General features: G+C 33.5%; 2 protein-coding genes and 1 long non-coding RNA gene across 4 annotated transcripts; all 3 read left to right on the top strand.

Moving 5' to 3' along the window:
• Positions 1-7,731: 7,731 nt before the first annotated feature.
• On the top strand, positions 7,732-13,824 carry LOC131179317 (uncharacterized). 2 transcript variants are annotated; one of them, XM_058145899.1, is made up of 3 exons: positions 7,732-8,103; positions 12,986-13,044; positions 13,606-13,824. In XM_058145899.1, the coding sequence occupies exons 1-2, from the start codon at positions 7,791-7,793 to the stop codon at positions 13,027-13,029; spliced, it is 357 nt and encodes a 118-aa protein (XP_058001882.1). In that variant the 5' UTR covers positions 7,732-7,790; the 3' UTR covers positions 13,030-13,044; positions 13,606-13,824. The 2 variants fall into 2 exon arrangements, with proteins under 2 accessions (XP_058001882.1, XP_058001881.1); XM_058145898.1 differs by lacking the exon at positions 12,986-13,044.
• Positions 13,825-21,758: 7,934 nt separating this feature from the next.
• LOC131179316 (uncharacterized) lies at positions 21,759-23,094 on the top strand. The gene is made up of 3 exons (XR_009148328.1): positions 21,759-21,896; positions 21,990-22,127; positions 22,219-23,094. It is a non-coding gene; the product is annotated as an uncharacterized LOC131179316 (long non-coding RNA).
• A 639-nt stretch (positions 23,095-23,733) lies between these two features.
• On the top strand, positions 23,734-27,043 carry LOC110634014 (26S proteasome regulatory subunit 7). The gene is made up of 10 exons (XM_058145897.1): positions 23,734-23,963; positions 24,040-24,121; positions 24,494-24,585; positions 24,689-24,766; positions 25,101-25,162; positions 25,307-25,451; positions 25,549-25,767; positions 25,853-26,034; positions 26,156-26,331; positions 26,745-27,043. The coding sequence occupies exons 1-10, from the start codon at positions 23,865-23,867 to the stop codon at positions 26,900-26,902; spliced, it is 1,293 nt and encodes a 430-aa protein (XP_058001880.1). The 5' UTR covers positions 23,734-23,864; the 3' UTR covers positions 26,903-27,043.
• The last annotated feature ends 5 nt before the right edge of the window (positions 27,044-27,048 follow it).

Raw genomic sequence — 27,048 nt, 5'->3', positions numbered from 1 at the left:
TATTCATTATTTCATTAAATTTATCCACTTTCATTTTTGGTTGCCCAAGTAACCTATCTTTGAGCATCGGATGGATAAGCGGGTAAGGTATCAAGTATCTTGGGCCGTCACACTATCGGTCACATATGTATCTCCCGGTGTGCAACAGAACAGCTAATAAGCTGTAATAACATCAGGCACAAGGCTAAATCTCAACACAATGTCAGAATGGCTAAAAATCATGAAATCACAGAATGACATAATGCCATGTGCAGTACTGCTAACTGAACCCTATTGGCATGCCAAACTATCCAAACCAATATTGTTAGGTATACTAGGGCCTTTTACACTTTTAAATTTTATAATTTTTGAATTTCAAGCTTTGGTGTTACTATTCATGTCATTAGTCAACCAAAATGTTGATTTTTGCATAGAAAATAGGTACATTGGTTTTAATACTCCCAACATACCACATTTTGCATTCAAAATTTGTTGGTATTGGTTGCCAATACCATTTCTAAGTTTTAAGTTAATGGGGCAGAATTTTCAGTTTTGATACCTTATTTTTACTGTTCCATTAGTTATTGTTGCAGTGGAAATTTGGAAAAGTGATAAACATGAAAGTTGTTCCTTATTTTGTCTAGTTGAATTTCTTTTTTTAAATCACTCCATTTGGAGTTTTGTAGCTCAAGTTATGGTCCAAAAACCACAACTGGCCGGATTAGAATTTTTCTGGACTGACCATATCTACAATGCAATGAATAGTGACTGCAACTCCCTTGTTGGATAGGTTCTTGTCATAATTTGAGATGAGTTTCTTCATAAAAGTTGTTGGTCTATATCTTAGCTTATTGCTGGTAAAATTTCAGGTCAATTGGGCCATTCTACACTGAGTTATGGCCAAATGAACAATCACTGCTCATTTAGTCATTCTGCAGAAACAGGTTGCAGGACACCTGGATTGCGGCAAGTTTTTGGTCCACTTGGTTTGGTCTTATGGGCATGGTTTCTTCATCAAAGTTGTGCCATTTTGTGTCTAGTTTCATGTTCAATTAGCCAAACACCAATTGAACCTCTACAATTTAAGTTATGGCAGTCCAAATAGGCTGGACTCAGATCCAAACTTGCAGGTCACCATGGGCAGCCCACCCATACACAAATGCCAAGCCTCAACTCACCTTATTCCCTCCTCACACACATTCAAATGGTCACTAATTGACCATTACAATGTTCATATACCATTTCATGAGCAAACCCTAATTTTGTTCAAGTCTCCAAGTTCTCAAAGTTCAATTTATGTATTAAACTTACAATTTCAACTTAAATCATGTCCTTAAACATGAATTGAGTGAGAGAGAATAAATTGGGCACTAACCTTAGGAGGGCAAAATTTTCCCTTCAATTTCCTTCACTTTCTTTAGTTTTCTTGGCAGCCAAACACTTTCCCAAGAGGTAAAATCAAGTTTTTGTGAAGAAGACTAGAGGTTTTATGGTGATTTTTCAAGAGAATTTCTAGTGAGAAGTTTGGAATAACAATGGTGAAGGGAGAGGAAAGGGAGAAACGACTAAAGAAGATGATGAATGCAGAAATTGTTTTCATTTTTTTCTCATTTTATCTCTTTTTAATTTGACTTGTTGAGTTGTGATTGCTGGAGGCCTTCCTAATGACATCATGTGATGTTATATTTAGGTATTTCTTTCATTTTCTTTTCTTTTTTTCTCTACTCATTTTCAATTTAATTTTTAGCAATATTTATTCATATTTTAGATCATAATAATTATTTACTTAACTGGACAAGTCAGCCAAAAATCACCTCTGAAGGTGAAATGACCAAAATGCCCTCCGTTTGGCTTAACAGACAAAAATTATCTGTACCGATTGAAAAAATTTTCTAAACTTTTTCTTGGCATTCTAATGCCATAGAACCCTCAATAACCCTTCTCTGGAGTCCCAAAAATTATTTTATGAATTTTCTCTCCGGTCTATGACTCCTAGTTGCGAGAACCGCAACTTCCCACTGGGTTACCCATCGCTTGGGCATCGGCTCATTTAACTTGGTTGTATTTTATTTCTAAAATTTTTTCTAAATTTTTCTTATTAATATTTGAGTTAATTATGATTCCTCACTTTAGTTAAAATATTTTTCCGGATGTTCTAGCTGTCCGGACCGACACTGGTTACCGGAACAGTAGTATGTACGGAGTTGCTACCGGGAGGGTGTTACATTTATATTCTTTGATTTCTTTTTTTTTAGCATAAAGTTTGAATTATTAAGCATTTTATATAATAGATTTAGAGGTAAACAAATAAAAGCTTTAGTTAATTTAATTATGTAAAGGATCATGCATGTGCATCTTCTCTTTAATGGCTAATAAAGTTAAACCCATTTGAATTATTAGTATTTTTTTTTTTAGTTTAAAATCCACCTTCAAATATTAAATTTAACTGGAAATGCTACTTTTATATTTTAATAAAATAGCAGAGAAATTACTAAATTCTATTTCTTTTTAAATAAATCTACAATGTGGTAAAATATTTATTTTTATAATTAAATTGAATTACTACAATACAAAAAAATGATCAAGAAATTATAAACAATAAATATTTACATGTATTGAGAAATATAAAAAATAAAAGTGGGGAGATCTCAAGTTCGACTCTCACCAGCTATTTATTTTAAGATAATTCACTTTTATGGTGAAAAAAAAAAATTATTTCATTTCGTTTTGTAGTTCATTCATTTATTGTTACTCGATCTATTAAGCCTCTATTAAATTTAAAAATAATTAAAATTTATTGATAATGAATTAATTTCTTTATAATACTCATATTTGTGAAAATAATTAATTTTGATTATTAAATTTATATGAATACTTATCTTCTAACCTAAAAATTCAGGAGTTAAAAATCTTATCATCCTTTATTGAATGGATTCTATTCCTTTCAATCAAAATAGGAAAGAAGTCTTTTCCAAGTTATATTAATTAGAATTAATCCTACAATAGAAGAAAATTATTTGCTATTAAACGCCGACGTTTTGGTTTTGAATCAAAGTGAATGATTTTAATTCCTAATTTAATTGAATTTAAATTAAATTAAAGGGTTAATTAATTCCCTATATAAAATTTCAGTTTAGAGTAATTAATTTCAATTTATTAAGAGCTGAAACAATTTAATGATTAAAACAATTATTTTTATTTTTAATATCACTACTTGAATGTGAAAAAATAAATCACTAGTTAAATCGAACTAGACTTATATTTTGATTCAATTTAAAGAAAAAAAAATGAAATAAATCCTTAAATAATTGTAATTTAAATTAAATTTATAAATCGATTCTTATTTTTCTTTATAAAAAAATAATAAATATTTCTTAAATTGGAATGAAATAAAATATAAAAGTGAAGTAAAAAATTAATATATTATAATTTTACATAAATAAAATTAATTATTTATTTATACAAAAATTAATACAAAAGATTTGAAACATTAGCAGAGAATGTATACTATATACTGATTAATAGGTAGACTACACTCTCCATAATTTTGGAAATCTAACCAAAAGTTAAATTTTTATTTACCACCTTGTATTTTATGGTTATTAATATTTAAAATTTTAATTATTGAAATTATTATTTTATGAAAACACTCAATTAAAATATTAAAATTTTTTACTTACAATATATATATATATATATATATATATATATATATAATGCCATTAGACCAATTAAAATATATTTTTAATTTAAAATTAACATTTATTTATAATTAATTATGACTTTAGAATTATATCCATATTGTTTATATAATAATTTATAACAATTATATATGCATATATCTTTTAGATTTTTTTTTAATTCCTTTTAGATGATTTAATTTATATAAAACAAAAGCAAACTAGCTAAAATTATTTTTTTTCCATTAAATTTAAAATAAAATTATTTGTTTATAACTTAAATTAAATTTTCTTTATAAAAATGTAACACCCCAAATTTTATTATTTATGAGTATTTTTGGTATTTTAATTTTATTTGAATTTTAGGAATTTTTTTGAGATTTTTCGGATTTTAAAAATCGGGTTCGATTTTCCGAAAATATAAACTTTGATGATTTTTAAAAATTAATTTAAAGACCACGTGGCAAAACTAAAAATATATTTGGAGTCTACGTATTTTTATGAGTTTTCGGAAATTTTTCGAATTTTGGACCTCGTTTTCGGTCCCGAGGCAGAGTAAAAATTCAAAATTTTATATTTCGAATCGAACCGGCCGAATCGAACCGGACCGGATCGGACCGGTCAAATCGGACCGGTCTCTTCTCTTTTTCTTCCTCTTCCTCCCGCGCGCGACGCTCTCCCCTTCTCTCTCTCTTTTCTCTCTCCTCCCCTCCCCTGCCGCCGGCCTGCTGCCTCCCCTGCGTCCTCCCCTCGCCGCCTCCCGGTAGTCCAACCCGGTGAGCAATGGCCGAAACGCCGCGAAGGTCCCCTGCGCGCCGCTTCGACTTCCTCTGCCAAATCCGGCCGAGCCGGCCACCACTTTGACCGGGTCTTGGGTCCAAACTCATCTACTCGGCGAGCTTTTCATAGACACCAAACGCCAAATCCATCGAGCGGATTGTCCGATTTTTGCTCGGGAAGATTTTAGCCCTTTTCGACTTTTGGGCTAAATTTCTCGAAAACTATGAATCCCACGAGGAAACCGAGGCCACCAGCACGCTCCATTCGTCGAGAGCTTCGCAACGACATAAATTTCGAATTTTTCCGACACCGATTTTCGGTGGGTCCCACTAACCGCGGTGTATTTCGAGCATTAAATGAGCTTAGAAAATTCTGAAAATTTTATGTACTAACCCCGTGTTATGGGCTTCGTGTAGGTATCCTCGATTCGCGAAATTCGACGATTGATCGGTGCGCAAAATTCGGCGAACGGACCGTTCTGGAAAAGTCTCGAATTGGGCGAGGTTTTGGCTAGCCCCCCATTGTCAGAAGTTCCGAGCGCGTTCCCGAAGTCGGAATCGGCAAAGGTAAACCCGAACCTTGTTTTTCGTAATTTTCTAGTGCTTAAATAGGATTAAAAATCCATAAAATATTCGTGGTAGCTTAGAAAATTACGAGTCTTTTTGCAATAGCTGAGTAATATTGCTAAGGACCGGGGCAAAGTTTTATAATTTTTAGAGCTTGTTTGGGCAGTTTTGCAAAAATGATCAATAATAAGGACTAAATTGAAATTTTGCGTATTGTGATGGATGATCGATTTGATGGGCGGGAGGGGCTGTGTGATATGATTGAGCTGATATATGGATTGTGAGTATAGAAGTGTGTTTTGAACCCTTTTGCGGGTTGGGTAGGTCCTAGGTATAGGGAGACTCTGCTGATTTTCTACGACTTAGGTCTTACTTGATCATTTTCTTTGTTTGTATTGAGTCAAATTTATTAAATAGATTTAATGTTATTGTAAGGTGATCCGGGACAGCGTTCTTCCTCATCACAGCCACCACAGTAATTTGTCGTCAAGTTTGTGAGTAAAATATTAATTTTAAGCGTAATTTCGATATTATTATATGTTCGACATGCCCATGCATCACTTATATGCATATATTTATGTAGTTAAACTCTAGGCACGAATTATGTTGCATTGATAAGCGTTAATGTGCCATGAGTGTTGTTGTGGTAATTTGGAGGCGGTGTCGTGCGTTGGCGTGCGTGTGATGTGGTGTGGACTATGGATAGGACGGGTAGACACGGCTTGAGTTCTTCATTGGGACCCGGTCCTTGGGGTAGACACGGCTTGAGTTCTTGGCATTGGGACCCCGATTTTGTATTTAAGTGGAAGTCCGAAATGAGTTCTTGGCACAGTTGGATTTAAGAGAGAGGCTGTATAGGGATCGGCTCCATATACTATGAATGATGTTACAGGGTGTGTGAGTGCTCCAAATTACCTTTTTGATGTTATGATGTGAAAATGTTGTGTATGTTGCATTTCACTCCACAGGTTGCATTAGTACTAGACAGTTATAGAGATTATAGTTAAGATTGATATTTTACTCTCTGAGTCGAACACTCACTCCTGTTCAAAAATTTTTACAGGCCACAGGAGGATATTTTGTTAGGTTAACACCTTTTCTACCTCATGAGTTGTTTATCAATATTGTGTAATTTTAATTACTCCTAGAATTTTCGCATGTGTTAGCGAGATTTATTTGAATTTGGTGTAATATTTTTATCATGTTGGACCTGTAAACTTAAACATGTTATGCATGTTGATGGATTGGATGAGGGAGCTGAGCTCCCATTTATTTTATGTTGATGAGTATGTGGAGGGTGAGCTGAGCTCCCCAATTGAGTATTTATTGTGTTTTACAGGTCGGGTGAGTCAAAAACTCCCCGTTGGAAAGTCCATTTTATGGCCGGACTCTGTCCGTTTGTTTTCTTGAAATTGGGCCCAAATGGGCCTTAGAGTTGGGTTAATGAATAGTTAAGGCTTACTACGGGCCTCGGGGGCTTTAGGTGCCTGTGTCCTAGTGCCGGTCCGGCCCATAGGTTGGGTCGTGACAAATGTGGTATCAGAGCTTAGGCTCCAGATTCTTAGGGAATGTTGTTTAAAGTGTTGGGAAAAGTCTAATAGGAGTCACATGCGGAAAAATAGGGTCCATATTCGTCTTGCATTGTCGTCTTTGCTTCTAGTTTCTGCTTCATATATTGTGTATAAATATGAGTCTATAGAGCTGTGTAATGCGCAGTTTTGAATTTTTGTGGGCTAATGCTGCTGAATTTCAGGAAAATGCGTAGAAGCAGGAGAGCTGCCTTGCACGAGAACTGGATGTGCCGACGAGGTGTCGGCACAGATGAGGCGCTGCCAGGAGGCGGGGTAGGAGGCTTAGAGTCGCTCAAGTAGAGGAGCGACCAACCCCAAGACTGAGCAGTCCTTTATGGCACAGGTCCCATGGACCCCATGGCGCTACTCTAGGCTGATGCAGAGAACCATCGACATGATGGCTCAGTATATGGTCCATCCTCCACAGCAGCAGCAGTCCACCGCACCAAGAGAGGAATCTTACAAACAGATCATAAACTTCAAGAAGTTGGTTCCCGGTACTTATGATGTGTCAGACGACGCATATCGGTTTTTAGATTCCTGCAGCGAGCGAGCAATGTAATTACGATTGGTGATAGAAGATTGGTAGAGTGTATGCAGTACGTCATGGGGCCTATGCCTAGACAGTGGATGAGTGACTACGTGTTACCCCGGATGGAGGGTTTGACATGGGCCCAGTTTGTGGAACTTTTCATCAATCGGTTTGTGCCAGAAAGCTTCAGAGATCAGAAACAGTGGGCCTTTGAGGCCTTAAGACAGAATGGCATGTCTGTAGATGAATATGCTCTGAAATTTACGGAATTGAGCAGATATGCCCTGCAGTAGCTACTGAAAAGATGAAGGTGAAAAGATTCCTAAAGGGGCTTGACAGAGGTATGCGAACTGGCCATGATGTCGTCGATCTTTTGATGTGGTGGTGGATCGAGCAGACAGTTGAGGTTAGCTATCTTTGTGGATGACAATGGAAGAGCAAAGAAAAAAGCAGCGAGGGTTCTTCAGGTGTTCCCCACATGGGTACTATGGATAGTGGTGGCCAAACTACTTACAGAGGAAGAAGCAGAAATAAGAGGAGTGGTTTTAGACACAAATCCAGGAGTTTTGGACCGAGTGCGGATCCAGCAGTGGTAATAGTTCGAGCAAGCGATTACGCTGGTTCAGGATCCTCTTTGGCACCGTGTGCACAGTGTGGAAGAGGACATTCAGGACCTTGTTTGATGGGGTCAGGAGTATGCTTCAGGTGTGGCCAACCGGGCCACTTTGCTAGAGACTGCCCCGTTTTCAGTGAGCCACAGATGGGGTCACAGGGTTCTGTTGCAAATGTTCCTCGACAATTGTATCCGGGTGCTTCCAACATGGCAGGCAGTCAGTTCAGTGGCCAACAGGGCCGAGGACAAGGGGGACGTGGAATTGGAGGCAGATCAGGAGGTAGAAGTCAGTATCAGGGTTCTGCCACTCAGGGTAGGGGACAAGCTCGAGTTTTCACCCTGACCCACCAGGATGCTCAAGCTTCAAATGCAGTTGTGGCAGGTATTCTTCTGGTCTGTTCTTATGAGGCTCGTGTTTTGATAGATCCGGGTGCTACGCACTCATTTGTCTCCCCTGTGTTTGCCATGAGGTTGGGTAGAAACCCTACAACTTTAGAGTGCCCTTTGTCAGTAGCTACCCCACTTAGTGACAACATAGAAGTAGACATGGTATTTCCGGGTAGCCCAGTGTAGTGGATGGAAAGATCCTCCCGGAGACTTGGTTCCTCTACCGATGTGGATTTCGATGTAATCACGGGATGGACTGGTTGGCAACTCATTATGCCACCTTAGACTGCAGGAACAAAAAGGTGTATTTCCACATACCTGGTGTGGAAGAGTTTAGTTTTGATGGTGACAGGAGCGTGGCTCCATATAATTTGGTGTCAGCAATTAGTGCTAGAAAAATGTTGAGGCGTGGATGCCAAGGGTATTTGGCATTAGTGAGAGATACATCTGTAGAAGGTGTCAGCATGGAAAATGTTCCTGTTGTCAGAGAATTTATGGATGTCTTCCCTGAAGAGCTTCCAGGGTTGCCACCAGAAAGGGGAATAGAGTTCTGCATTGATGTTATTCCGGGTACAAACCCCATATCCATGCCACCTTACAGGATGGCACCAGCAGAATTGAAAGAGCTGAAGGAGCAACTACAGGAGCTTTTGGACAAGGGTTTCATACGTCCGAGCACTTCACCCTGGGGTGCTCCTGTTTTATTTGTGAGAAAGAAGGATGGGTCATTGAGGTTGTGTATCGACTACGCATACCGAACAAGGTGATTGTGAAGAACAAGTATCCACTTCCTCGGATCGATGATTTGTTTGATCACTCAAGGAGCTAGATTCTTTTCAAGATAGACTGCGGTCGAGCTACCATCAATTGAGAATCAGGAATGAGGACGTGTCCAAAACGGCTTTCAGGACAAGATATGGTCATTATGAGTTCTTGGTGATGTCTTTTGGACTCACTAATGCACCAGCAGCCTTCATGGACTTGATGAACAGGGTGTTCAAGCCATTTTTGGACCGTTTTGTCATCGTATTCATAGATGACATTTTGGTATACTCTCGGACCGAGGAAGAACACGTGTGGCACTTGAGGATGGTGTTGCAGACGTTGAGGGAGCACCAGCTATATGCCAAATTTTCAAAATGTGAATTTTGGCTAGAAAGCATCTCATTCTTGGGACACGTGGTTTCTAGTGATGGCATTCAAGTGGATCCCAAGAAAATTGAAGCTGTAACTGATTGGCTTAGGCCTACAACAGTCACTGAGGTGCGAAGTTTTACAGGTTTAGTAGCTCTCTGAGCGTTTTGTACAAGATTTCTCCAGGATAGCGGCTCCCCTAACTAAGTTGACCAGGAAGAATGTTCCATTCATTTGGACAGATGACTGTGAGGAGAGTTTCCAAAAGCTTAAGGAGTGTCTAACCACTGCCCCTGTGTTGACACTACCTGTGAGTGGTGAAGGATACACCGTGTATTGTGACGCCTCCAGAGTTGGCCTAGGGTGTGTTTTGATGCAGAATGGAAAGGTAGTGGCTTATGCTTCAAGGCAACTGAAGAGGCATGAGCAGAACTACCCCACCCATGATTTGGAAATGGCGGCTGTAGTCTTTGCACTAAAAATCTGGAGACACTACCTGTATGGGGAAGTGTGCGAGATATACACCGACCATAAGAGTTTGAAATACATCTTCCAACAGAGGGACTTGAACTTGAGACAGAGGAGATGGATGGAGCTTCTGAAAGACTATGATTGCACCATCCAGTACCACCACAGGAAGGCCAATGTTGTAGCAGATGCCTTGAGCGAGAAAATCTTACAGCGGTTTGGCGCACATTTGAGAGAGAAGAGACCATTGATTCAGAGGTACATGAGTTGATGGATCAAGGTTTAATCCTAGATCTTTCGGATGAAGGGGTATTGTTGGCTCACTTTTGGTGAGGCCGGACTTGAGGATAGAGTTAGAGTTTCCCGGCCACGAGACCAACAATTGATGAAGATCATAGAAAGAGTACAAAGAAGGTGAAGGTGGTGAGTTTGGGTTTGCCAATGATGGCGCCCTAGTGCAAGGTTCTAGGATATGTGTGCCCGATGTGGACAATCTCGAAATGAAATCATGCAAGAGGCACACTACACAGCATGCAGTGTCCACCCAGGTTCCACCAAGATGTACCATGATGTGAAAGATAGCTACTGGTGGAATGGCATGAAGAGAGACATTGTAGACTTTGTGTCCAAGTGCTTGACTTGTCAGAAGGTGAAGTTTGAACACCAGAGACCGTCAGGGAAGCTGCAAGAGCTCCCTATCCCATAATGGAAGTGAGAAATGATCACTATGGATTTTGTGACTGGGTTGCCTCGTACCACGCGAGGATATGATTCGATATGGGTAATTGTAGACCGCTTGACCAAATCAGCTCACTTCTTACCTGTAAAGACTACATACTCTGTGGCACAGTATGCCCGGCTCTACATTCGAGAAATAGTCAGATTGCATGGAGTTCCGGCTTCCATAATATCTGACAGAGGGCCCCAGTTCACTTCTCGGTTTTGGAGAAAGTTGCAGGAGGCACTTGGCACACAATTGAACTTCAGTACAGCCTTCCACCCTCAGACAGACGGACAGTCCGAAAGGACAATCCAAACACTGGAAGACATGCTTCGCATGAGTGTCTTGGATTTTGGAGGTCAATGGGATGAGCAGCTAGCTTTGGTGGAATTTGCCTACAACAACAGTTATCACTCCAGCATAGGGATGGCACCCTATGAGGCACTATATGGAAGAAAGTGTAGGTCTCCTCTGTGTTGGACGGAAATGGGGGAAGCGAAGGTGCATGATGTAGACCTAGTGCAGTACACTTCAGAGGTAGTTCCTTTAATCAGGGAACGACTGAGGCGGCTTTGATGAGATGTAAGAGTTATGCAGACCCCAGACGGAGGGATGTGGAGTTTGCAGTGGGCGACTATGTATTCCTGAAGGTATCTCCAATGAAGGGAGTCATGAGATTCGGAAAGAAGGGCAAGTTGGCACCTCGGTATATCGGACCTTTTGAGGTTACTGATAGAGTTGGAGCCGTTGCCTACCGGTTGGAGCTACCACCCAACCTTTCTCACGTTCATCCCGTGTTTCACATCTCCATGCTCAGGAAATACATTCCCGATCCTTCTCATGTACTGCAGCCGGATGTGATAGAGCTAAAGGAGAATTTGACATTTGAGGAGCAACCTGTAGCCATAGTGGACTACCAAGTAAGACAGCTAAGATCCAAACAGATCCCTATGGTTAAGGTTTTGTGGAGGAGTCAGTCAGTGGAAGAGTGCACCTGGGAGTCAGAGCGGGACATGCGTAGCAAGTACCCTTACTTGTTCAATGTATAATCATGTACTTTATTCTGCCTTGTGTAAAAATTCGAGGACGAATTTTCTGTAAGGGGGGAAGAATGTAACACCCCAAATTTTATTATTTATGAGTATTTTTGGTATTTTAATTTTATTTGAATTTTAGGAATTTTTTTGAGATTTTTCGGATTTTAAAAATCGGGTTCGATTTTCCGAAAATATAAACTTTGATGATTTTTAAAAATTAATTTAAAGACCACGTGGCAAAACTAAAAATATATTTGGAGTCTACGTATTTTTCTGAGTTTTCGGGAATTTTTTCGAATTTTGGACCTCATTTTGGTCCGTGAGTAAAAATTCAAAATTTTGTATTTTGAATCGAATCCGACCGAATCGACCGAATCGGACCAGGTCTCTTCTCTTTTTCTTCCTCTTCCTCCGCGCACGCTCTCCCCTTCTCTCTCTCTTTTCTCTCTCCTCCTCCCTTGCCACGGCCGCCTCCCTCGTCCTCCTCGCCGCCGCCTCCCGGCCGTCGGCCGGCCCGGCCAGCCCGCGGTACGCCGCGCGAAAGGTCCCTGCGGCGCGCTGCCGGCTTCCTCGGCCATCCGGCCGATCCGGTCACCGATTGGACCGGGTCTTGTGTCCAAAACTATCTACTCGTGAGAGCTTTCCATAGACACCAAGAACGCGAAATTCATCCGGTGGATTGTCCGATTTTGCTCGGGAAGATTTTAGCCCATTTCGACTTTTGGGCTAAATTTCTCAAAACCGTGAATCCCACGAGGAAACCGAGGCCACCAGACGCTCCATTCGTGAGAGCTTAGCGACATAAATTTCGAATTTTTCCGACACCGTTTTGGTGGGTCCCACGAAACTTCGCGGTGTATTTTCGAGCATTAAATGAGCTTAGAAAATTCTGAAAATTTTATGTACTAACCCCGTGTTATGGGCTTCGTGTAGGTATCCTCGATTCGCGAAATTCGACGATTGATCGGTGCGCAAAATTAGGCGAGACGGACGTTCTGGAAAAGTCTCGAATTGGGCCGAGGTTTTGGCTAGCCCCCATTGTCGACGTCGGCGCGTTCGAAGTCGGAATCGGCAAAGGTAAACCCGAACCTTGTTTTTACGTAATTTTCTAGTGCTTAAATAGGATTAAAAATCCATAAAATATTCGTGGTAGCTTAAAAATTACGATTCTTTTGCAATAGCTTAGTAATATTGCTAAGGACCGGGGCAAAGTTTTATAATTTTTAGAGCTTGTTTGGCTTTTGCAAAAATGATCAATAATAAGGACTAAATTGAAATTTTGCGTATTGTGATGGATGACTGATTTGATGGGCCCAGGAGGGGCTGTGTGATATGATTGAACTGTTGATATATGGATTGTGAGTATAGAAGTGTGTTTTGAACCCTTTTGCAGGTTGGGTAGGTCCTAGGTATAGGGGAGACTCTGCCGGATTTTCGGCACGACTTAGGACGTACTTGATATTTTTCTTTGTTTGTATTGAGTCAAATTTATTAAATAGATGTAATGTAATTGTCAGGTGAGCCGGGACAGCCTTCTTCCTCCGCCCAGCCGCCACAGTAATTTGTCGTCAAGTCTGTGAGTAAAATATTAATTTTAACTGTAATTTCGATATTATTATATGTTCAGCATGCCCATGCATCACTTATATGCATATATTTATGTAGTTAAACTCTAGGCACGAATTATGTTGCATTGATAACTGTTAATGTGCCATGAGTGTTGTTGTGGTAATTTGGAGCAGTGTGCGTGCGTTGGCGTGCGTGTGATGTGGTGTGGACTATGGATAGGACGGGTAGACACGGCTTGAGTTCTTCAGGGACCAGTCCTTCGGGTAGACACGGCTTGAGTTCTTCTGGGACCCGATTTGGTATTTAAGTGGAAGTCCGAAATGAGTTCTTCACTGCACCAGTTGGATTTAAGAGAGTCAGATAGGGATCACTCCATATACTATGAATGATGTTACAGGGTGTGTGAGTGCTCCAAATTACCTTTTTGATGTTATGATGTGAAAATGTTGTGTATGTTGCATTTCACTCCACAGGTTGCATTAGTACTAGACAGTTATAGAGATTATAGTTAAGATTGATATTTTACTCTCTGAGTCGAACGCTCACTCCTGTTCAAAAATTTTTACAGGCCACAGGAGGATATTTTGTTCTGGGTTAACCTGCTTTTCTACCTCGCAGGTTGTTTATCAATATTGTGTAATTTTAATTACTCCTAGAATTTCAGCATGTGTTAGCAGTATTTATTTGAATTTGGTCTGTAATATTTTTATCATGTTGGACCTGTAAACTTAAACATGTTATGCATGTTGATGGATTGGATGAGGGAGCTGAGCTCCCATTTATTTTATGTTGATGAGTATGTGGAGGGTGAGCTCCCCAATTGAATATTTATTGTGTTTTACAGGTCGGGTGAGTCAAAAACTCCCCGTTGGAAAGTCCATTTTATGGCCGGACTCTGTCCGTTTGTTTTCTTGAAATTGGGCCCAAATGGGCCTTAGAGTTGGGTTAATGAATAGTTAAGGCTTACTACGGGCCTCGGGGGCTTTAGGCTGGCCCAGGTCCTAGTGCCGGTCCGGCCCATAGGTTGGGTCGTGACAAATGTGGTATCAGAGCTTAGGCTCCAGATTCTTAGGGAATGTTGTTTAAAGTGTTGGGAAAAGTCTAATAGGAGTCACATGCGGAAAAATAGGGATTTAAATTGAGATTTAAATTCAAAATCTAATAATTTTGAAAATAATTTTAATATTATTAAAAAAAAAGCCACGCATGGGGAAAAGTGATCAGAATTCAGGATTCTTACAATATTCTTAAATCTAAATATATTCTTTTGGTGAATACATCTCTGAAGGTGAAATGACCAAAATGCCCTCCGTTTGGCTTAACAGACAAAAATTGTCTGTACCGATTGAAAAATTTTTCTAAACTTTTTTTTGGCGTTCTAATGCCATAGAACCCTCAATAACCCTTCTCTGGAGTCCCAAAAATTATTTTATGAATTTTCTCTCAGGTCTAGAGCTCCTAGTTGCGAGAACCGCAATTTCTCACTGGGTTACCCATCGCTTGGGTATCGGCTCATTTAACTTGGTTGTATTTTATTTCTAAAATTTTTTCTAAATTTTTCTTATTAATATTTGAGTTAATTATGGTTCCTCACTTTAGTTTAAATATTTTTCCGGATGTTCTACCTGTCCGGACCGACACTGGTCACCGAAACAGTAAAATATACGGAGTTGCTACCGGGAGGATGTTGCATTTATATTCTTTGATTTCTTTTTTTTTTAGCATAAAGTTTGAATTATTAAGCATTTTATATAATAGATTTAGAGGTAAACAAATAAAAGCTTTAGTTAATTTAATTATGTAAAGGATCATGCATGTGCAGCTTCTCTTTAATGGCTAATAAAGTTAAACCCATTTGAATTATTAGTATATTTTTTTTTTAGTTTAAAATCCACCTTCAAATATTAAATTTAACTGGAAATGCTACTTTTATATTTTAATAAAATAACAGAGAAATTACTAAATTCTATTTCTTTTTAAATAAATCTACAATGTGGTAAAATACTTATTTTTATAATTAAATTGAATTACTACAATACAAAAAATGGATTAAGAAATTATAAACAATAAAGATTTACATGTATTGAGAAATATAAAAAATAAAAGTGGAGAGGTCTCAAGTTCGACTCTCACTGGCTATCTATTTTAAGATAATTCATTTTTATAGTGAAAAAGAAAATTATTACCTTCCGTTTTGTAATTCATCTATTGTTACTCGACCCATTGAGATTCCATTAAATCTAAAAATAATTAAAATTTATCGATAATAAATTAATTTTTTTATAATACTCATATTTATGAAAATAATTAATTTTCATTATTAAATTTATATGAATACTTATCTTCTAACCTAAAAATTCAGGAGTTAAAAGTCTTATCATCCTTTATTGAATGGATTCTATTCCTTTCAATCAAAATAGGAAAGATATTTTTTCCAAGTTATATTAATTAGAATTAATCCTACAATAGAAGAAAATTCTTTACTATTAAACGCCGACGTTTTGGTTTTGAATCAAAGTGAATGATTTTAATTCCTAATTTAATTGAATTTAAATTAAATTAAAGGTTAATTAATTCCCTTTATATAATTTCAGTTTAGAGTAATTAATTTCAATTTAGTAAGAGCTGAAACAATTTAATGATTAAAATAATTATTTTTATTTTTAATATCACTACTTGAATGTGAAAAAATAAATCACTAGTTAAATCGAACTAGACTTATATTTTGATTCAATTTAAAGAAAAAAAAAAGAAATAAATCCTTAAATAATTGTAATTTAAATTAAATTTATAAATCGATTCTTATTTTTTTTATATAAAAAGAATAAATATTTCTTTAATTGGAATGAAATAAAATATAAAAGTGAAGTAAAAAATTAATATATTATAATTTTACATAAATAAAATTAATTATTTATTTATACAAAAATTAATACAAAAGATTTGAAACATTAGCAGAGAATGTATACTATATACTGATTAATAGGTAGACTACACTCTCCATAATTTTGGAAATCTAACCAAAAGTTAATTTTTTATTTACCACCTTGTATTTTATGGTTATTAATATTTAAAATTTTAATTATTGAAATTATTATTTTATGAAAACACTCAATTAAAATATTAAAATTTTTTACTTACAATATATATATATATATATATATATATATATATATATATATATATATATATATATATATAATGCCATTAGACCAATTAAAATATATTTTTAATTTAAAATTAACATTTATTTATAATTAATTATGACTTTAGAATTATATCCATATTGTTTATATAATAATTTATAACAATTATATATGCATATATCTTTTAGATTTTTTTTTAATTCCTTTTAGATGATTTAATTTATATAAAACAAAAGCAAACTAGCTAAAATTATTTTTTTTCCATTAAATTTAAAATAAAATTATTTGTTTATAACTTAAATTAAATTTTCTTTATAAAAAATTATTATATCAAATGATTATGATAGGAGATTATTGTAAAATAATTTTTTTAAAAAATTGTTTGATTTAATAGTATCACAATACAACTTTTAGAATGTATATCAAAAATTTAATGTAAAGAATAAATTGTAATATAACATATAGAAGGAGAATAAGCCTAATTTATATTAATAGGAATAAATAAAATAAAATAAAATTGAAGATTAAACTTAAAATTTACAAGAAAAAATAAAGTACTCAAATGAAAATATTATATTTCTAACTAAATGAAAGTGTTTATATCTTTTATATCAAATTCCACTTTACATTCAGTTTTAACAATATATATTCATTATGATATATAGTAAAATTTAATTTTCATTAAAATATCAATTAAATAATTTATTAATAAAATTTTTATGGGTATCTGCAAGCAGTGTGAGTATTCAACTAGTTAAATTATTAGTTATTTTCCCTTATAAAATTGACCTCAATCTTAATTTTTTGTTCTTTATTTTTGCTACTAAATGCATATATCAAACATTAGGCCTGAGTATTTGGTTTAAACCAAACAAAATCGAATTGAATTAGTTAAATTATCATATTTTATAAATTGAATCGAATCAAAATAAATGAAAAACTAAATTGAATCGAATCGCTCTATTTCGGTTTGATTCAGTTTGAACCATTCGGTTTTTTAGTTTGGATAGATTTTTTTAATTTATACTTAATTTTTAAGTTATTTGATCTGATTTTGACATTGGTTTGAATTTAATAACTATTAATTAATAAAATTAAACAATTTATGTATATATAAAATTACATATAATTCATAAATTCTTTATAAAAATAAATTAAATTAAAAATTAATAAAATAATTCAGTTTGGTTCGGTTCGGTTCGGTTCAATTAATTTTTTTCTCTCCAAAACTGAATCAAACTAAAATAACTGAAATTCTTAAAAAATCAAACCAAATCAAATTGACTTATCTTAAAAACCAAATTGAATTACCGAATTAAGGCGATTCGATTCGATTTATTTTGTTCAAACTAAATAGTATTCACCCCTATCAAACATCCTCCAAACTCTCAATAAAAATGAATTGGCTTGTTTATTTATAATAATTTTGTATCTATATGCTAAAAAAAAAAAAGCTTTGAAAACTAACTTTTTAATTTGGTGCTTATAAGTTTTATACTTATAAATTAATTTGATCAAATATTTTATCAAATTATCTTCATTTATTTTTTAAAATTTGACCATAAATCTTATTTAGTATCCTTTTTTATCATCTTAATAATAAATATACTTATAAGTTCTTTTTAATAAGTACATTAACCGTTTATCAATCATTTATAAGTATTTTGACTAAATAAGTAACTGTTTAAAATTTTAAATATTTATAAACTCAATTAACTTATAAGTTTATAATACCCATAAACTAATTATTATAAGTTAAGTCAAATACCTTTATACATATTCGTGGCTTGCATAACTAAAAGTTAACTATTAATTTCTCATAAATGTCATTATAATAATTTAAAAAATCGACTCAAATTGAGATTTAAATTCAAAATCTAATAATTTTGAAAATAATTTTAATATTATTAAAAAAAAGCCACGTATGGGGAAAAGTGATCAGAATTCAGGATTCTTACAATATTCTTAAATTTAAATATATTCTTTTTATTAAATTGAAAAATAAAAGAAGGCCATCCATGGAAGAATGAGAATAAAAGAGCAATAATTTAGAAAAGTGGAGCAATAATGTATTAGTAGATGGAATGTAAGCATCACTCGATTTCTTTATATCTATACTAAAGAGATCGCTTTTAAGAACGCGACGAGAAAACGCGTTTTTACAGCTTGCCGACGCTGGATATTAAAGCTCCCGATCATCTCGAATCCTCTTTTTTCTTTTCCTTTTTTTTTTTTTTAATAATTTTTTTTCTAATAATAAACCGTTTAGTATTTTTTACACCATTGAATTAAATTTAATTCTGCGTGCACTAAAAAAATATATTAAAAAAATAAAATATTTTTAATAATATTTTATTTATTTATAGGGATTGAATACTCAATTTTATTTAAAAAAATATAATTTTTTTTTAAATTTTATTAATAATAATAATTTTATTTATTAAATTGACAATTTTTTTTAATTGGTAAAACTGATTTTATTTATTATGGATGCTTAGTTTATATGCTTAGGATTTAGGCTGAATTAAAATTTTAAAATAATTTTGATTTGATTTTTTTATGTTTTAATTTTAGTTTGATTTGATTTATACAATTCTTGAAATAATTTAATATCATTCTTTTTAGTTAAAAAGTAAGATATTATCATTTAAATTTTAACATTAATTGTTAATTCAAAATATATCTAATAATAGGGTAAATATAACTTTAATATATATATATACATATATAGTTAATTTATTTTAACTAAAAATTATTAGAAAAATAAAGGATAATATTAAGTTGTATTTCATACTTATACTATATATTATAATTTTAATTACATATAACTATATAATTATATTAAAAGTATATAATATGTTTAAAAAAACTATATGAAAACATATGATAAAATTAGTCTTCAATATGATTTTATTTGACATGGGTTTAAAATGATTGTGATACAATTATAGTTATTTTTTATTAAAAAAAATAAAATTAAAACAATAAAATAAGTTAAATTCTGTAAAAATTTTTTATTCAGATTTGAAACTCTAAAAATCATATTATCATATATTTATAAATAGATCGATTGTAATTAAATATTTATATATAAATTTATATACTCTACTTACACACTTTAAATAATTTTATATAAATTTCAATATAAATATTTAATTTAACGATTATTAAATTTATTTCCATATGAATATATCTTACACATAAATGCATTCCAAATGGGGTATAATAATTATAATATAACTATTATCATAAGCTTGAAATTATTTTCTCTTTTAATCATTTATGAATTATTAAAAAAATAAAAAAATGGTATTGACCACAATTACTAATGTGTTTTTTTTTTCTTAATTTTTGAGGTTTGGCATTATAAAGATAAGCTCGAGAAAGAAAGAAAAGGAAAAGTTAGGTTGAGACCCACAATGGCATTACGTACTTTGCATTTGCTCTTTCTCTCTCTCTCTCTATCCCATAGTGGGAGCCCACAGCCCCCGGCAACCGACATTAAGGTGGCTCAGATTCAGATTTGGAATTGGGTTTGGACCAAATCTTTGCTTGTTTCTCTTTAATTGGCGCTTTTGATTTGAAGGTCTTTTCCTTTTCCATGAAACTGGAAAGGGCCACCAATAATCACAAATAAAATAAAATTAGGTTAAAGCTAAAAGTTGAATTTAATTATTTTTACCTAAATTAACTCAAAAATTTTAATTTAATTTTAAATTAAAAAAATTAAAAATTTAAATTTTTTATTTTTTATTTAAATCTAAAAATTAAAAAAATTTAATTCATAAATTTTAATTTAAGTATGTGTCTTTATTCTCTTAATTTTCCGAGTTAAAAAAATAGGCACCCCATAGCTCATAGGTCAACATGACTTGATCGAAACATCAAACATCCATGTACTCTTCTCTCCCAGGCAACAGATACTGTTCTGGTCAAATATTAAGGCTTAAGACATGCTGTTGTCCAAATAAGAGAGAGACAACATGTTGTTGTCCTAATATATATATATATTAGGTTCAGATACTTGGGCCCATTCCGCTGGACCCACCCAAACTAATTAGAGAGGCCAATTGGCCCTCAGGGCCCCAACCTAACCTAGCCCGACATGGGCTGATTCTGATTTCAATTCAGTACGTCAAATTAAGAGATTTAAAACGAATTCGAATGTTTACTTAGAGAAAATTAAAGTAGTTTTTTAAAAAATTTTAAAGGAATTTTAAAAAATATGTATTAATTTTTTAAATAGAGAATATAAAAATTAAATTTTTAAATTTTGAAATTTAATTAAGATTTATAAAATTGTTTCAAGTTGTTTTTCATTTTTTTACAATAAAAATTTCTGTTTTTCAAATTAAAATTAAATAATTATTTAGTCAAATTTTATTTATAATGATATAAAATTAATTATCTTCTTATAAAATAAATAAATAGCACACTAAAAATTTTAAGACAAATAAATTTCTAAATATGTTGAAATTTAATTATTACATATATAAATATTTTTTATTTTTAAATTAAAAACTGTTCTTAAAGTATGAATTTGATAGTTATATAATTGGATTTGTGGGTTGAATACAATTAATTGGAGAGGTAACCTTCTTTTTTTTTTTCTTACTATAAAGTTAAATAATTTAAAAATAGGTATATACAGAGATTTGAACTTGAAACCTTCCTCACTTCCTGCTCCATAAAAGTGGAGGAAAATTAACTAAATTATTATATTTTAAATAAATATAATTTAAATATTTTATAAAATTATTAAATTTTACAATATAAAATTACAAATATAAATATAGATGTGAATTATTAATTAAAGTATATAAAGTTAAATCCATTCAGAAATTATTCAAAAAATAATAAAAAAATATAGAATGGATTCAGGTAATTTAGCATAAATTTTAATTAAGTTTAAAATAAATTTAGATATTAAAAATATTAATAAATTTTGTATTCAAATTTAGAAATGATGATTTTTACAAGTATCTTGCCTGTTGTCATCTTTAATTTTATATAGAGAATATAAGTTCTCAAAATAAAAAAGTAAAACGTTAAAAATATATTTAATATATAAGGGATTTGATTTGACTTATAAATCAGTTAAACTTACTTATAAATAAAAAGTCGTCAATAAATTAACATTTGATTGATAAGTTAAGAAAATTATTTTAAATAAGTCAGAAGTCATAAGGATATCTTAGTTATAACTTATCTACTTATTTTAAAACTATTCTTTGATGAAGTAAGAGATTATATTATCCTAATAATTTTTAAAAATATTAATTATTTAAAACTAGATAATATAGTTTTGATATTTTTTGATATTTGTAAAATTTAGCAAATGAATTCTTAAATCCTTTAAAAAAGAACTTGAAATAGCAAGCAATCTAAGATAATTAAAATTAATGACTACAATCTAAACACACATCCACAACTCTTCTCTCTCTTCCTTTCCCACACCTCCTAACCTCTTCAGCTTAATTTCTTGCACTTGAAATCATGCAATCAGCACCTCTTCCCTAACCTAAGAACATTCACCTTGGGCCTCCTCAACCAGATCATGCCTTATCCACCTGATCTCTATGTGAGTGGGGAGGGGAGGAAAAGGGAATTTAAAGAACTAGAGCAAGAGAGGAGAAGGACAAAGTGCACGAAATCAAATAACAAAAATTAAAGCCTTGTCTACTGGAATACATCAGAATGAAAGCAAAAATGGGTAAGTATAGCTTGACTTCATATATTTATAATTTTTCAAGTGCTCCTGCATATATTTTATATTTGATTCTCTGCTAATGTTCCTCTTATTCAGGCCTTTTACAGTCATTAAGTAGCTATGAAGGACTTTCGAAGTCATGTAATCCTGCAACTTCAAAAGCCGACTTTACCATAGCGAAAGCTCTGCTAATCACACAACAATTGCAAATTGAAAACCAATCAGCTACATCTGGTAAGAACATATATATATAACTGTGTCTAATAGTTTTGTAGCTGATTATCTTGTGGTTTAGATATTAATACCGACATACTCTCTTTTGTAGGAGCTGATGGAGAAAGATTTTAATAAAATTTTTATTACAGGAATTACTATAAAAATCACGTGGAAAACTAGCACCGACTTAGCACCGGATTATCATGCTTTTAAACATTTCTATGAAGACCATGGAAACCATATTAATTCTACAACTATATATATGAATTTGATACTACCTACTATTTTTGGGTCGCTAATATGAGTTAACTAAATGTCAAATTGCCTAAAAATATAAAGAAAGTGAAGTCGGTGGCCCAATTAATCGCTATTTTGACGTTCAAGTTAGAGAATATTAAAAGCAAGTATATGAAATGAGAGATTTCCCAACGAGATTATCAGATTCATCAGATTCAACTGATAAAACTGTTAAAGCTTCATCAGATTTCTCAACGTGCATGATTCTTGGCGATAATCCCACTTACTATTTTTAATGATTTGTCTAATGCCACATTGGATAAAGCTTATTTCTATTGAACCGATCTCTATTTAAACTCCGTCTTGATCAGTCTACATTGGATCGAGTCAGGTATAAGAAGTTCATCACCATGGAGATTGGCTCAATTGTAGGGATGATACTATACCAGGATCATTTATTATTGGTTTCATCGGTCTAGCGAGATGGTTAGATGGGAGGAAATGTTGCACTTTCAACTCTGCAGAGTACAATAAAAAGGGCACAACTGCGACTGTGCGAATACTAAAGGGTAAGATGGCCGCGTCTTTAATAATTTTAACCAAGCCACCTTTTTACTGTAGATAAATGCATTAAAAGAGACGAGTGTTCCTTTTAGAATCATTTATCATTATTGTTATGATATTGTTATTTGTAAATAATAATTCATCATTCAAAAATTGGAATGAAGATTCAAAAATTGTTATGATAGTGTTCAAGAGAATTTTTGTCTGGATTAACAAGAAAATTTTTGTCCATTCTATTATAAATTTAAAATATAAATGTGCAAAACTCATATTTTTAATAAATGAATTTCAATATACATCTTGTATTTTATATTTATAGTAAATTGAGTATAAACAAAAAAATTTTATAAAATATTAATTAGTTAAGTATATAAAATAATTTATACAACCTAATGTATTTAGGAAACTAAAGTTAGACTATAATTAAGCCTAAATTGAAGCCGGAGAAAATTCTACTAAAATATTTGGAAATTATTAAATCAAATTAATTAAAAAATAAATTGGATAGTAATTAATTTAATAATAATATTTTTATTTTTTGAATTTCAAAGTTAAATTAATTAATAAATGAAATTTTTATTGTATTTTTATTTATAAATGAATTAGTTTATAAGTCTAAATAAATAAAAAATAATAAATTCAAGATAGCTCATTTATTAAAGAAATATAAAAATTAGAATTGGGGTGAGCCCAGCCCAGCTTGTTTCACCTGGATGAAATCTCCAGCCCAACCCAAAATTGGCATAGCAAGAGTGGGCTTTGGGGGTCCGGGGGTGACCCAAATTTATGATTTTCTTTATCTCAATTTTCCAGGAAAAATATTGTTTCTTGTGGGAAAGGCATTCTATATATGAAAGAGAAGAGATGGAGCATCGTCTACTCAAAACACAGTACCTATTCCTCTATCTATTTGTTAGAAGCACGAATCTTGAAAGCTGTTAAGAATTAAATCGAATGGCGCCGGCGGCTGCACCAGAAGACGACGACCTGATCAAGGACGAGAAGAATCCTCGTCCTCTCGACGAAGATGACATTGCCCTCCTCAAGACCTATGTATGTTCTATTCTCAATTTTTAATCTCTCTTTCTTTTTCAATTTGTTAAAATTTAAAAATTTATGGATGATTCAGGGATTAGGTCCGTACTCAAACAGCATTAAGAAAGAGGAGAAGGAAATCAAGGATTTGGCTAAGAAGATCAATGACCTTTGTGGTAATGCTTTTTAAATTATTATTATTATTATTTTTTAAATTTAATTTGTTTAATTTTGGGTTGTTGACGAGAGAACAAAATCCCTACTTACTCAAGCTCTTTGCGTTTTGGTAATGTGGAATTCTTTTTATTTGGTGGAATTATCCGATTTATAAACTAACTTAGCTTCATATATATTCAGCGTTGGATCTGAGACTCTCTAGGTCTCAAGTTTACCGTTGAATGGTATGAGGTTAATTTTGTTCTTGTTGATTGCTCTAGCAATTAGGGAGACAGCAATGCTTTATTTATTTATTACTTTTGGGCATTTTTTTTTTGGTGCTGGGGATAACTTGGTTTAAACACTTAATGTTGGCCTCTGTTTGCCAATAGGTATCAAGGAATCTGATACTGGGTTAGCTGCACCAAGCCAGTGGGATCTTGTTTCTGATAAACAAATGATGCAGGAGGAGCAGCCACTTCAAGTATGACTTGCTATTAGTTGAACAGAAAGCACATAGGACTTGTAAATATTGGTTTTGAAGCACCAATGAACAAACTGACGATAGCCATTTTTTTCTGTGGTAGGTTGCAAGGTGCACTAAGATAATTAACCCAAATACTGAGGATGCCAAGTATGTTATAAATGTCAAACAAATTGCCAAGGTGTGCTTTATTATTTTCTCCTTTTTTTTTAAATTTTTTTTCCCTTTTTTAACTTTTTTCTCTGTTAGAAAAAAAAATTAAGATGATTGTAATGATGATGATGATGATGATGATGAGTTTTCAATTATATGTTCACATTTAAAAAAGATGTATTTGTAAAGACTGGTTCCTATTGCTTATGCATCATTATTGTTCCCTATTTTTGAAAATTAGACATGGGAAGTTGTGCATGACAAACAGTGACAACTGTTCTAGTTTTTTATTTCTTAGTAAATGCAAGCAATGTAGATTTCTGAGAACCATTCTAAAATTTTGTTTGGCTTTCTTTTTCTAGTTTGTGGTTGGGCTTGGTGACAAAGTCTCCCCTACAGATATTGAAGAAGGAATGCGAGTGGGGTAGGTTCCCTTTTTAATTTCTTTATAGCGTCTCTGCAATTATGGCATGTTTGGCCATGAGTATGGACTTTCAATGAATAATTTTACTTCTATGCATTTTAACTTAATTTTGATATAGAAATAGCAATTTTGTGGCCCTTGCAGGGTTGATCGCAACAAATATCAGATTCAGATTCCCTTGCCTCCAAAAATTGATCCAAGTGTTACAATGATGACCGTAGAAGAAAAACCTGATGTAACATATAATGATGTTGGTGGATGTAAGGAGCAGATAGAAAAGATGCGAGAAGTGAGTGTGCTACTTAAACTATTTTATCTATCTCTGGTATATGTGTGCCAATTCTGATATTAAACAGTGTTTCATTTGCATTGTTGTTTTTCTGTAGGTTGTTGAGCTTCCCATGCTTCATCCAGAGAAATTTGTGAAGCTTGGGATTGATCCTCCTAAAGGTGTTTTGTGTTATGGTCCTCCTGGAACTGGCAAAACGCTTTTGGCTAGAGCTGTCGCCAACAGAACTGATGCATGTTTCATCCGTGTTATTGGAAGTGAACTAGTTCAAAAATATGTTGGTGAGGGTGCCCGCATGGTTCGGGAGCTTTTCCAGGTTAAATTTTGGCTCATGGTTTTATAGTTTCTTGATTAATTTTTTTTTCATTATTTTTATTCAACTGGCATTTAATTTGTTGTAGATGGCACGGTCAAAGAAGGCTTGTATAGTCTTTTTCGATGAAGTTGATGCGATAGGTGGTGCACGATTTGATGATGGTGTGGGTGGAGATAATGAGGTTCAACGTACCATGCTTGAAATTGTCAATCAGCTTGATGGTTTTGATGCTCGAGGAAACATTAAAGTCTTAATGGCAACAAACAGGTATTTGTAACACTTAATTGGAATTGTACGTGTTTTACTCATTTCTAATACCTTTTCTGCTAACAAATTTTAAGATGCACTTTGTGTTGTCAGGTGTCGTAATGTGTTGTATTGTTTGCAGGCCTGATACACTGGACCCAGCATTGTTACGTCCAGGGAGACTGGATCGTAAGGTTGAGTTTGGGCTACCTGATTTGGAGAGCAGGACACAGATTTTTAAGATCCATACACGAACTATGAACTGTGAAAGAGATATCCGTTTTGAGCTTCTTGCACGCCTTTGCCCAAATTCAACCGGTATGTATACTTTCCAGATATATTTCTGTTTGACAGTGATTTTGAATGCAGTGTTCCTCAAAAGATTCCTTTTGTAGTTACCGTGCACAAATTGAAACGGCTCTTTCTTTACTGAGTGATACCTGGGCCATTGATTTCTAGGCTGAAAAATTATTGCAACTAGCAAGGGTCAGGATGACGTAGTCTGTGAATGCAGTTAGGAGAAAATTAAAGTTAATTTTATCATAAACAGGAAACATGCAAGACCTTTTTAAATTGAGAACTTTTTATGAATTTCTTTTCCTCATTTGTAATTGTGAAAGAGATATTATGGGCAGTCGTGCAGATAGTTTGGTCTCTACTGACTATTCAACAGTTCATATTGTTCTTCAATTGACTTTGTTAAAATTTGTTGACCTTCGATTGCTATGCAGGAGCTGACATTAGGAGTGTCTGCACTGAGGCTGGGATGTACGCTATTAGGGCACGCAGGAAGACAGTGACTGAGAAAGACTTCCTGGATGCAGTGAACAAGGTCATAAAGGGGTATCAGAAGTTCAGTGCAACACCAAAGTACATGGTCTACAATTGAGGGAGTTGATTTTTAGGAAATTCACCAATGTATTTTATGTTGATTTATTTTGAATCTCATTCATACTACCTTATCCTCATTTTACATTCTTGAGTTTTAGTTCCATTGGAAGCAATAAATGTATGTCATTTATTTGGTTCATGTTT

This window comes from Hevea brasiliensis, chromosome 4 (genome assembly GCF_030052815.1).
Source record: "Hevea brasiliensis isolate MT/VB/25A 57/8 chromosome 4, ASM3005281v1, whole genome shotgun sequence".
NCBI lineage: Eukaryota > Viridiplantae > Streptophyta > Magnoliopsida > Malpighiales > Euphorbiaceae > Hevea > Hevea brasiliensis.
Note: the sequence above shows the minus strand (reverse complement) of the source record. Positions and strands in the feature narration are given on the sequence as shown.